General features: G+C 43.1%; 1 protein-coding gene across 2 annotated transcripts in view; it reads right to left on the bottom strand.

Moving 5' to 3' along the window:
• Positions 1 to 794: 794 nt before the first annotated feature.
• The window catches only part of LOC129868716 (LHFPL tetraspan subfamily member 6 protein), a 57,289-nt gene continuing 44,592 nt past the window's right edge, over positions 795 to 13,491 (bottom strand). For both annotated transcript variants that reach the window (XM_055942903.1, XM_055942904.1), the window contains exons 3-4: positions 1,883 to 1,981; positions 795 to 1,704 (exon numbers count right to left, since the gene is read on the bottom strand). In XM_055942903.1, the coding sequence (XP_055798878.1) occupies positions 1,586 to 1,704; positions 1,883 to 1,981 (218 nt within the window). In that variant the 3' untranslated portion in view covers positions 795 to 1,585. The remainder of the gene's footprint in view (positions 1,705 to 1,882; positions 1,982 to 13,491) is intronic.

Raw genomic sequence — 13,491 nt, 5'->3', positions numbered from 1 at the left:
CACATCAATGCGAGCTGTGGCAAAAAGGTTTGCTGTGTCTGTCAACGTAGTGTCCAGAGCATGGAGGCGCTACCAGGAGACAGGTCAGTACATCAGGAGACGTGGAGGAGGCCGTAGGAGGGCAACAACCCAGCAGCAGGACCGCTACCTCCGCCTTTGTGCAAGGAGGTGCACTGCCAGAGCCCTGCAAAATGACCTCCAGCAGGCCACAAATGTGCATGTGTCTGCTCAAATTCAAATTCAAATTTGAAGTGAAAAATAAGACATTGAGAGACTTATTGAACTGACCGTGTGTTATATTGATTTTCTATTGCCTTTAGCTGCAGGATGTGTCCTTCAATGAAGTGGTGTGTTTACTAAAGGTCTGGCAGTGGACCAATGACATCACACTCTCTAGACAACAGTTTGGTGATATAGAACACTTTTAAAACCATCTGCGAAAAATCACTTAACCCCCAATTTATTATTGACTAGCCAGGCGTTTTGCAAAGAGCATGAGCCGTGCTTTGTGGGACTAGTGAAGAGGTGTGTGTTAACCCTTACTCATGATTTACCTCCAGCAGCATCTGTTGAATGGCTCATTCCCCTCTCTTCCCGCTGTTCACAGTAATGCCTAAACTCCAACAGAGCTCATAACAGCCACTGAATGTTGTTAGAGCTAGACCATCATCAATAAAGATAAACATGACAGATCATTTTAACCAGGATTAACCAAGCATATGAATCACCATCACCACTTGGCTGATGCCAAGTGATTCAGTTCAGATAAAGTGGCGTTACAGTGAAACTACAACTTCTCCACTGCTGAACGTTTTATTTGTTAATTAAGACTTCAAAGTAACAATATTTATTTACAACGTATTTACAAAACCAAGTCAAATTAGACATAGTGTTTCGTACAAAAGGTGCGAATATGTTGTCGTAATACAATAAACATAATACACAAAAACATACATCATTCATATTTGACAGATGCACATGGCGAGGGACTTCAATAGTCCCTGTTTATAGATATACTGTAAATAGACATGATAACAGTTCAAAATTATTGCAAGTTACCAGTAAAGGTTTATATATTTAAGGCAACACTAAGCCAACGTGGGGGCACAAAACATATTAATTAAATACAGGATGTAAAATACTCACAATAACAAAGTAACATCAAAAGTAGAGTAATTTCTCTTTACCACAGGTTGTGCCATTACTTCAGTTACGATGAAGAGTTGTAGTACAGGGACTGGAACACGACAGACTGGAGGGGAATAGAGGAGCAACCAAACAAAACATGGAAAAAAGAAACGAGAGATGGAAACACATGTTGTTGCTCTTGCTGTCAATGACAACCAAGTATGTGGACTCCACTCTTTGAAGTGCTCTGCAGAACGATGGAGTGTCTCATTACGTGTGTTGTGTATTGATTTCTACTGCAGCATCGAATACAGCTCTAGGTGGTCCGCTCTTTTACTTTTCACGTATGACAGAGTGCATAGCTAGCCTACAGACTCTGTCCCCCTGATATTCTCCCTTGCTCTGAGTCTCAAGTGTTGTTTCAAGTTGTCATCATGGCCGCCCTGCCTTGATGCCATCAGTACGGGTACTGCTTCTTTCTCTTCCCAGCGAAGCAGGCCATCCAGGTACATAACATCATGGCTGCTGCTGCCCCTGCTCCTGTGCAGTAGAACGCCCAGCCAATCTCACAAGAACCTGGATACACACAGACAAGACAGACAAGACAGACAGACACAAACAGTGAATTAAAATCAGAGCTAACATAGCATAATATGAGCCGTGACCAAATTGAATGACTTGTTGATTATCAACGTGTGACTTGAATATGCTGATGTTGTGTGGATGTGACTGTGTGTAGATGTTTGACCCATACCAAGCTCAAACTGGTTGGATCTGTTGCTGCATGTCTGTCGGACTTCCTCACTGTCCCAACCTAGAGGGTAGAGCGCACACCCCGACCCAATCAGCAACGCTGTACAGACAGAGAGAGAGAGAGAGAGAGAGAGCGTGTGCTAAGCTATGTCATAACAAACCCATCATACAGTGAATAGCGCAGCTTGCATTATTCAAAACCACTTAAGTTAAAAAGATACCACGTTCCACTATGTCACATGATTTCCTGAGATGGTACTTTCATCAAGAACCTACGAACACTTCCCAACATATTTATGTGGGCAGTGAAGGCAAACCTTTACTCCAGCATTTTAGATTTGAGATCAAATGTGTTATATGAGGAACCAGTACAGAATGTCACCTTTTATTTGAGGGTATTTTCATACATATCTGTTTCACCATTTACAAATGAATGCATTTTATTTATCTAGTCCCCTCATTTGAAGGTGTTATAAGGAATTGGACTAATTCACTTATAGTATTAAATTTAGCATTTGGTCCCATATTCTAAGCACGCAATGACTACATCAAGCTTGTGACTCGACAAACTTGTTGAATGCATTTGCAGTTTATTTTGGCTGTGTTTCAGATTATGTTTTGCCCAACAGCAATGAATGGTAAATAATGTAGTGTCTAAGGCACTGCATCGCAGTGTTACGGCGTCACTACAGCCTGGGGTTCGATCCAGGTGTCACAACCGGCCGTGACTGCGAGTACCATAGGACGGCGCACAATTGGGCCAGCGTCCGAGTTAGGGGAGGGTTTGACTCTAGCGACTCAAGGGGGCTTTGCTTGGCTCATCACGCTCTAGCGACTCCTTGTGGTAGGCCAGTTGCCTGCAAGCTGACTTCGGTTGTCAGTTGAACGGTGTTTCCTCTGATATATTGGTGCAGCTGGATTCCGGGGTTAAGCGAGCTGGTGTTAAGAAGCAGTGCGGCTTGGTAGGTCATATTTCAGAGGACGCATGACTCAACTTTCGCCTCGCTCGAGCTTGATTGGGGAGTTGCAGCGATGAGACAAGATCATAATTGGATATTACAAAATTGCGGAGAGAAAGGGCGTAAAAAAATAGTGTAGTGTCATTTTGGAATTTACTATAGACGCAACGATATGTTTTGATTGGCCAATGCATCTTAACTAAAGTGAGTTTTTCCACTTCCTCTTCTTCCATCAATACCCATATTCTTGAACAAAATTTGACACCTCAGCTGAGAACTCCATTCCCTAAATGGTCAGCCGATGGCGCCACGTCTGCTTGCTAGTTTTCTTTCAAAAAGGGGGATCGAAATATTAGCATTATGCCATAAGCGAGACCTCAGGAGGCATTTAAGAAATGGCACTCGAATCACAGGAAAGGATAAATATCAGAAGTGCCTTCCGTTTGAATATCCGAGAAAGTTGTTGTTGATGTAATTAAAACAAATCTTTTCTCTGCTGTCTTTTCCATTTAAAAAAATTAAAAAGCTTAATTACATGGGGAAAGGCAAATGCTAACAGCTAATAATTATATTTTGTTGGAGGAGAAACAGAAAGTATAGACACAATTAGGTTTATGGATCATACAGTCTCAGTTAACGTGAGAATGTAGAATGTCGTGATTGGAAATCTATTTAGTATATGTTGAGGAATGTGACGTCATTCTCTTGTCTAGACTAATTGGCACCGTTAGCAACCAGTAGCTAGCGGCACAAGTTATTAGCTAACTAGCTAACTACATAACGTTATATTCTGACATCATTGACCCTAAATATATTTAGCTGTCCTGTACCTTTGCCCTCTACTCTGGATTACCGACCTCTGCCGGCCTTGACCCTGCCTGCCATCTGGTACCTTTGCAACCACTACTCTGGATTACCAACCTCTGCCTGACCTGACCCTGAGCCTGCCTGCCATCCTGTACCTTTGCCTGCCTGTGTTCGAAATAATAAACTTTTGCTACTTTGACATTGTCTGCACCTGGGTCTTACCTTCAAACGTGACAGTAACTAGCTAGCGGTAGCCAGCTACCTAGCCACGGTAGCTAGCTAGACTGGTTCTACCTAGCTAGCTGACTTGCGTCACCAGATCACGTTAACGTTACATTAATTCATTTCCATACGAATAGCTAGCTACATTGTGAAAAAGTAATGAAACAATTTAGCTAGCTACCAAACAAACTGTCCCATAATGATATACTCATATACCTTTCTGAAAAGCCCATGGCTTTGTATAAAGACATGTTGATTCATTTTTGTGTGGAGGATGTGGCATAACTGGAAGGACTGTCACTTTTTATTTTCACCCATTCAAACCTACCCATTCATTTCAGAAAATCCCCCATCCCCACATATTACAATTATCAATGACAATGATGGTATCGGGAGAGACAGTACCTGTTACCAGGTGAGTAACATGAATGTCTTGCTATCTATTGTGCCTGACAGATATTTGTTTAGTTCTTTGTAGGCAATTCTGCCTGCCTACTGGTGCCTGGAGTGGGCCATGCGAGGATAGCGGCTGGGGCCAGACAACCAAGTGGTGCTGTTTTGTCAGCTCCACCAGGAGCAAATTCCCCTCTCCTGATGGGCATTACGTGGGGTTCCTGGAGGTTGAGGAGTCGCAAGATATGTAATATATTAAATGTTTAATTAAACAAAAGTATAAAAACAGGTCTACTGCACGTCCTTATTCGATTTATAACTTTGGTGAGGGGTTTGCTACAGTGGAACAGGTTTAGAGGAGGGTAAATTAAATCAGGCCACAAAAGTAAAATGCATGCTTTATTCAGATACACAGTTGTCTCCAACTATAGACTTGTGCTGTGAACTTCAGGTAGTTACTATTCATGGAGGGCAGGGTAGCCCTAACCCTACTGAGAAGACTGGTGGTACCTGCAGGGAAGAAAATACAGAGAAAAGCCAGGTAGTAATAAGTTTTACCAGGTACCATTGGTCTCTAAAAATCAATTCTCTCCTACATCCACATCTCTGTGACAGGGAAATCAATACATTGACACAATATGTAAGATCAGGGTTATGGTAAGGGTTAAGGTTAGGGCTAGGGTTAAGTTTAGGGTTAGGGTAAGGTTTACAGTTACAGCTAGGGTTAAGAAGGTAGAAATGTTACTGATGGTCTGTAGCAGAGGTGGGACCAGTTCACTATTATTCAAGTCACAAGCAAGTCTCAAGTCACAAGCTCCGAGTCTCAAGTTGAGTCCCAAGTAGAATGGGTTGAGTCAAGTCCAAGTCATGCATGCTAAGAGCAAGTCAAGTCAAGACAAGTTTTTCAAGTCAAGTCTCAAGTCAAGTAAAAAAAAATAGAATGGGAAAAAATGTAACACGAGGAATAAATACACAATGAGCAATGACAGCTTGACTATATACACGGGGTACCAGTATCAAGTCAATGTGCAGGGGTACAAGGAAATTGAGGTACATATGTACATATAGCAGTGCAATGACTTCTTCGACTACAAATCTTTGTCTATTTATTGAGGCTACCAGTCAGCCCTTTACATTATTTTGGCTACAACACATTTTGATTACGTAATTGTCAGCAGAAGGCAAGGCATGTTGACATGCTCGGTGTAGATTTACACTGAGCGTATAAAACATTAAGAACACCTGCTCTTACCTGCTCCCTTAATGATGTCACTTGTTAAATCCACTTCAAATCAGTGTAGATGAACGGGAGGAGACATGTTAAAGAATGATTTTTAAGCCTTGAGGCATGGATTGTGTCATTCAGGGTGAATGGGTAAGACAAGATATTTAATGGGGTATTGTAGTAGGTGCCAGTCGCACCTGTTTGTGTCAAGAACTGCAACACTGCAGGGTTTTTCACGCTTAACAGTTTCCCGTGTGTATATCATACAAAATATACAAGTAGACGGCCAATGGCCCAAAAGAAATAGCCTCTTTATCAGGCTAAACCTGTCCTATCTGAATGGACACAAGTAGAGGGCAAGACCGCACACCCTTCCCTTGAGAAACCAAGTTGAATCTGTCTAACAGGACCTCAAACAGGTACATTTAAGTTCTTGGCCCCTATGAAGACCAGGCAATTACCCAATTGACAGTTACAACCAATGGGATCGGACCGTTTTCCCCATTTTCGCCTAAAATGACACCCAAATCTAACTGCCTGTAGCTCAGGACCTGAAGCAAGGATATGCATATTATTGATACCATTTTAAAGGAAACACTTTGAAGTTTGTGGAAATGTGAAATTAATGTAGGAGAATATAACACATTAGATCTGGTAAAAGATAATACAAAGAAATAAACATGCGTTTTCTATTTTTTTATATATATTTTTTATCATCTTAAAAATGCAAGAGAAAGGCCATAATATATGGGATCAATATCATGCCAAATGTATTATTCGCAAATGTAAATCACCAATCCACAAATGTAAATCTCTATCCACAAATGCAGTTCACTATCCACAAACAAACACATTGTGATTTGTAAATCGAGGGCCTTAAGTAAAATGACTGACATAAAGATATGCACATAGGAGAGATATGCGCAAACATGACAGATATGGCAAACCTGCAACTCCATATTTGGAATAGTTTAGGTCACCGTACTTTTGTCAGGGATTCAACGACAAAAATAAGACAAGTAGTTCTCATACGTAAAAAAAGGTTCTCATGGTAGAAAGCGATTTGTAGTCGTAGAAAACAGTTATCACGCGTTTAAAAAAGTTAGCACGCATATAAAGCGATTTGTAGTTGTAGAGAAAAAGTTGACCCCATTGATGCTGTTGACCAGGATCACTGGTTGGTGCGGAAACAAGGGGGTGAGTGTAACCGGTGTGAAATGGCTAGTTAGTTAGCGGTGTCCGCTAATAGCGTTTCAATGAAGTAGGTGTTTCCCTTGCTCTGCAAGGGCTGTAGATTTTGTTGCGCAATGGGTAACGATGCTTTGAGGGTGACTTGTCGATGTGTGTAGAGGGTCCCTGGTTCAAGCCCAGGTTGGGGCGAGGAGAGAGACTGAAGCAATACAGTTACAAAGTCTGATCCCATGTCCTACACCTCCCCTCTACCTTTTGCATGCCTCTCCTGGGGAAATGGTTAGAGGCCTCAGGAATACTTATGTCTCCTTAATGCTCATTGTCTGTGCAACATGAGACAGCGGATGGATTATAATCACTTACAATGTATGACATATCCTTCACATTTAGTGGGGCTATCACACTGGCCAGCTAATTCAACTATTTGGGTGATGAACGGGTGTACACCGCAATAGTGTTGCAAATATAGAGTAATCTAGGGCTAGGGTTTTGATTATTTACGTTGGACATAGTATGGGTACATATATGGTTAACATATTATGGTTACAATACTATAATTTATGCAGCCTTGAAAGGCAGGCATCAAAATGGCCAAATGAGAGGCTGCCAGCAGTTTATAGAAATCGCTTTCTATGGCTACAAACCTTTTTTCTACAACTACACATCGCTTTCTACCGTGAGAACTTGTTTTCTATGTGTGAGAACTTCTTGTCTACGCCTGAGAACTTCTAGTCTTATTCTTGTCGTTAAATCCCTGCCAAAAGTCCGGTGACCTAAGCGCTTCCAAATATGGAGTTGCAGGTTTGTCAAATCTGTCATGTTTGCGCATGTCTCTCCTATGTGCAAATCTTTATGGCAGTCATTTTACTTAAGGCCCTCGATTTACAAATACAAATCAAAGGGTGTTTGTTTGTAGATAGTGAATTGCACGGGGCGGCAGGTAGCCTAGTGGTTAGAGCGTTGGACTAGTAACCAACTAGTGCCTATTTTCAATGTTAGCTAGCTAAGACGCGAATAAAGCGACACTTGTGCCTCGATCACACCTACAGCGTCACTGCTCAAAATCATATGCAGCATCATCTGGCTATGTGTGCAACAAAAGTTCAACATTCACCTTTTGCTACTATTTCTGTCAAGTCTACACATACAATTTGATGCATACATTGGCTAAATCCAACATATGCACCACACAGAACACAGAACGCATTGCAACTGCCTCTTTAAAAAACAAAACAATGTTAACCTTTATTTAACTAGGCAAGTCAGTTAAGAACAAATTCTTATTTTCAATGACGGCCTAGGAACAGTGGGTTAACTGCCTTGTTCAGGGGCAGAACGGCATATTTTTACCTTGTCAGCTCGGGGACTCGATCTTGCAAACTTTCGGTTACTAGTCCAACGCTCTAACCACTAGGCTACCTGCAGCATTGCAACGCAATGTTCCATTGGAAATAAATGTACTTCTGGTGAATCAAAACTCAATGACGCTGTCCGTGAGATCAAGGCGTAATGCCCGATGTCCACCAGATGCATATGCGTTTTGTTTTGTCGGATGTCCAGCCCGCATTTTACGAACTTGTCGCACATGTGCTTCGCTTTTTAACTTGCTAAAAACTAGCTAGTTGGAGTGTGTGTACTTCCCTTTTTACCACCACATTGTAAAGCAAAGCAATGCACAAGTTGAAAGTATTGCACACATGCGGTACAAAGAACGCAACGCAGCCTAGTGCGGCACCCCTACCATAGCTTTGCGGACTGCTCCACTGACAATGACTTCCGCCGGAACGCAAAGAGTTTGATGCATCTGGTGGATATGAGGCGTAAGAAAGTTAATTGCTCACGTTACCTGGCTCACTAAGTAGCTGGCTAATGTTATTAAACCTTTTGGGCACCGACACAGTTTCAACAGACAAAGAAACTTACCCCTCCGGTGTAATGATGTCCAGTACAGTATCCACTCGCCTCAAAAGACTACTATATTACTAGCTAGCGACTGCGAGTGTCCCCGCACACACTCTCCCACCTGACAGCATAACCAGAGAGGAAGAGGCGAAGCGAGAGCGTTTACTCCCATCAAAATCTGTCCACAATAAGCAGACCGATAAGCAGATTAATAGGCAGACTGCCTGCCTTCTCACCTTTGGGACAACAACTCCCATTGTTAGGGCGGATACAAGACCATTACATCATTATAGACAGTATCTCTGGCATAACCACCAGAGGGCATCTTTGAGAAGTATTTGATAGTCTTCTATATTGCAGGCACTTAGGAGACAGGGGTTCAATCCCCCAGCGGGGAGGAAGGAGTAGGCTGTCCTTGTAAATAAGAATTAGTTCTTAATTCTTAGGGATAGTCCCCTTTTTTTCACATTTTCGCCTAAAATGACATACCCAAATCTGGACTCTGGCTCAAATCTGGACTGTGGCTCATCGCCGGAGACCCCGGGCTGGGGACCGTCGCCGGAGGCTCTGGACTGTGGCCCCTCTGGACTGGGTACTGTCGCCGGACGCTCTGGACTGGGTACTGTCGCCGGACGCTCTGGACTGGGTACTGTCGCCGGACGCTCTGGACTGGGTACTGTCGCCGGACGCTCTGGACTGGGTACTGTCGCCGGACGCTCTGGACTGGGTACTGTCGCCGGACGCTTGGACTGGGTACTGTCGCCGGACGCTCTGGACTGCCGAGGCGCACTGTACGCCTCAGGGCGAGTGCGAGGAGCAGGAACAGGGCGTACTGGACCCTGGAGGCGCACTGGAGGCCTGGTGCGTGGTGCGTGGTGCCGGAACTGGTGGTACCGGGCTGAGGACACGCACCTCAGGGCGAGTGCGGGGAGGAGGAACAGGATACACTGGACCGTGGAGACGCATTGGAGATCCAGAACATAGAGCTGGCTCAATATGTCCTGGCTGGATGCCCATTCTAGCCCGGCAAATGCGAGGAGCTGGAATAGAGCGCACCGGGCTAAGAATGCGAACTGGAGACACCGTGCGCATCTCTGCATAACACGGTACCTGACCAGTTACACGCTCACCACGGTAAGCACGAGGAGTTGGCTCAGGTCTCCTACCTGACTCAGCCAATCTCCCCCCCCCCCCCCCAAAAACAATTATTGGGGCTGCCTCTCGGGCTTCCGTGCTAGCCGTGTACCCTCATATCGTCGCCGTTCCTCTATTCTCCGGTATTTCTTCTCGTATCACCGTTCTGCTTTCACTGCCTCTATCTCCTCCTTAGGACGGCAATACTCCCCCGGCTGCGTCCAGGGTCCTGCACCATCTAATATCTCCTCCCAGGTCCATTTCCCCATTAAGCGCTGTTCCTCCTTTTCACGCTGCTTGGTCCTGGTTTGGTGGGTTATTCTGTCACGTTCGTCGTAGTGAGGAGACCAAGACGCAGTGTGATTTGAATACATTCTTCTTTATTCAACGAAGAATACTGAACAAACTATACAAAACAACAAAACGAACGTGAAGCTAATATAACGAGTGCTGACATGCAACTACACATAGACAATAACACACAAAACCAAAATGGAAAATGGCAACCTAAATAGGATCCCCAATCAGAGACAACGATAAACAGCTGTCTCTGATTGGGAACCAATTCAGGCCACCATAGACCTATAATGAACCTAGACTAACAAACACCCCATGATATACAAAAAACCCTAGACAGGACAAACAAGAATACCCACCCTCGTCACACCCTGACCTAACCAAAATAATACATAAAACATAGAAAACTAAGGTCAGGGCGTGACAACCATGCTCAAAGGGATATTCAATGTCTGTTTTTTTTTATATAAAAAATAAAAATCTACAAATAGGTGTCCTTCTTTGCGAGACATCGGAAAACGTCCCTGGTCTTTGTGGTTGAATCTATGTTTGAAATTCACTGCTCGACTTTACAGATAATTCTATGTGTGAGGTACAGAGATGAGGTAGTTATTCGAAAAATATGTTAAGCACTATTATTGCACACAGAGTGAGTCCATGCACCTTATTATGTGACTTGTTATGCAAATTGTTACTCCTGAACGTATTTAGGCTTGCCATAACAAAGGGGTTGAATACTAATAGACTCAAGCCATTGCAGCTTTTAATTTTTAAATACTTTGTTTAAAAAAAAATCCTAAAACATTATTCCACTATGGTGTGTGTAGGCGAGTGACAAAGACATCTCAATTGAATCCATTTTAAATTCAGGGTGTAACACAACAAAATGTGGAAATAAGTCAAGGGATGTGGATAATTTCTGAAGGCACTGAACTGAAGGCACTGAACTGAAGGCACTGAACTGAAGGCACTGAACTGAAGGCACTGAACTGAAGGCACTGCGCATGATCCTGCCAGCTGTAGCTGATTGCTTTACCACATGAAAGGTGTCAGGATTGTTTTTGTGAAATGCTATAGCTACTTCCTTTTCAAACTGTGTGAAAAGTTGGACACCACTTGTACCTCACTTTATGTGCAGTAAACGTCCCTCAAACTGACTGTGTATTTTTTTAACGGCGATGGCAGTAGCTAAACCAGATTGAATGTGTTGATTTGGAGGTGTGATGTTGTGAGGATGTGGGTGAGATGATCGTGGAGGTCCAAGCAACTGGAGCATGTGGCAGGAGGACTTGGGGGCTGTGTCCCAAATAGCACCCTATTCCTTATATAGTGCACCACTTTTGATCAGGGCCCATAGTACTCTGGTTTAAAAGTGTTGCACCCTATAGAGAATAGGGTGCCATTTGGGATGCACTCAGACCCTGCGGTCTGGGTTTATAACCTGGAGTCAAATACAGAAACACCACAGATAGTCTGCATGGTGGTATGCTGTTTGTCTTTGACTGTCTGTCTGTTACTTCCGGGAGGTTGTAAGAAGTTACAGAGGAAAGCATGACTGCAGTGCCACCAGCAGTGGGCTATATCTAACTAAGAACATCGTTATGGGAATGGCTTCTATTCGGAATATTCTGAAACCCTGACCTGAAAAGAAGAAGAATTTATGTTTTACTCTTATTGAAAAACAAATTCATTGGGAGCTTAGGGAGAGGTCTTTTATTTAAGAATCCTCTGAAGAACTTTTCGAATATAACTCAGCCAGCTGACACAAGTAGAAACCACTCACATGCATAGATAGATACATTGCAATGTCTTGTATTCAAATCATCCTCTTACTTTGCTGCCAGCCCAGGCCCACTATATCATCGTGTCTTTCTCTAAGCCCCTTTTGTCTGTATGCGTCAAATCCTTTCTATAGACATTCCACACATGCCTAAGTGTCTCCCTCCATTTCTTATGAATACTACCCCAGAAAATCCAGTATGTGTCATTTTAGATTCTTTACTCTTTAATCGAATCCCAAATCATTCAAGGCATTTTCATCTGGGTTAAAAGGCTTTGTGAAATGTCCACAGACTACTGACTGCAGTATATGAGAGCAGGAGAGAGTAGTAGGAGAGAAATGCCTGTCTGGGAATAAACCACACCCTGAACATGACCTATAGGTCATTATGCCCTGAGGGATGCCATAAAGGAACAAGGTGATACAATAGAGAGGTAGGGTCCGTATTTGAACGTCATCAGATAATACAGATGACAAAACCAAAGTGAGAAAAACAAAGATGGCAAAAAATAGAACAAAATAGAACAGATAACAATCACAGAATATTAAAAAGGGAACACTTCACTATTTTAATTAATCAATCATTTTCTTAGGACCTTTTCTTATCTTTTGGACTATAAAACATAGAAAACTTAAGTTTTTACTTATGTAGACACTGGTATGGTGCTTGAGATGATAGGAAGTTAAAAAGGGGTGGTGTTCCTTTAAATGGTTTCTGCATAGTGTGAAGGTTTAGGGAAAATTGAGTCACGCCTAATTAACATTATACTGACTTTTGAGTGATTTGGTAAACATTTATCTACAGCGCCCTACTAATCAGGATGGTGAAATGCATACTACAGTAAAGAACTCCAGCCAGAGTCCTGAGCTCTACCACTCTTTAAGAGAGCACGCACGCACGCACACACACACACACACACACACACTTCAACATTTTGTCTCTCAGACTTCTATAAGATTTCCAAGATGTCTATGTTAGCTCTTAGAAGAAACGTTGACCAGATTTTCACCACAGATTTTCCTTCCAATCCTCACAGTTTTCACGACCGGCAAGTTCATTCCTCTTAGTTGAGTCATTATCTGTGCACCCCTTAGAATAGTCTTGCCTAGTTAACTGACTTGCCTAGTTGAATAAAAGGTTAAATCATTTTTTTATTAGTCTTGGAAGGAGAACTGCCTATTGACCCACTAGAACAGCTGCCCTCTCCGCAGTGAGTGTATTCAAACGTCGAGCCGTTGTTGTGTCCCAGAGAGAGTTCCTACCGACAGCTCTCTGATCTCACCACAGAACAGGTGGCATGCTGTCGGCAGCCCTCTGTCGGAGTCGCTCGACGGCACGACCAAATCCTTAAAACTGTTCACTGAACTTGACGTCTCTACAGAAACAGGTGGTGCACCGCACCGTCAGGAGGCTCTGCTGTCGAAGACTAGCTTGACAGGACCTTAAAACTGCTCACTCAACACAAGAGCCCCAAACAACACAGAGACAGCTGGAATGACAACTGCGTGCCGTTTAAAACACTACCGTGGACCACCAACTCCACCGGATACTTGCAGAGTATTCAGCACAAGGCCTTCAGGTCATCACTAGAGAATCCCGTCTCTCAATACTTTAAAGAAACCATGCTGGCCATTTCGGTGTGAATGCTAGAACTATGTACTTTCAATCAAATCTGTCACATGTATTTATAAAGCCCTTT

Source organism: Salvelinus fontinalis, chromosome 13 (genome assembly GCF_029448725.1).
Source record: "Salvelinus fontinalis isolate EN_2023a chromosome 13, ASM2944872v1, whole genome shotgun sequence".
Classification (NCBI taxonomy): domain Eukaryota; kingdom Metazoa; phylum Chordata; class Actinopteri; order Salmoniformes; family Salmonidae; genus Salvelinus; species Salvelinus fontinalis.
Note: the sequence above shows the minus strand (reverse complement) of the source record. Positions and strands in the feature narration are given on the sequence as shown.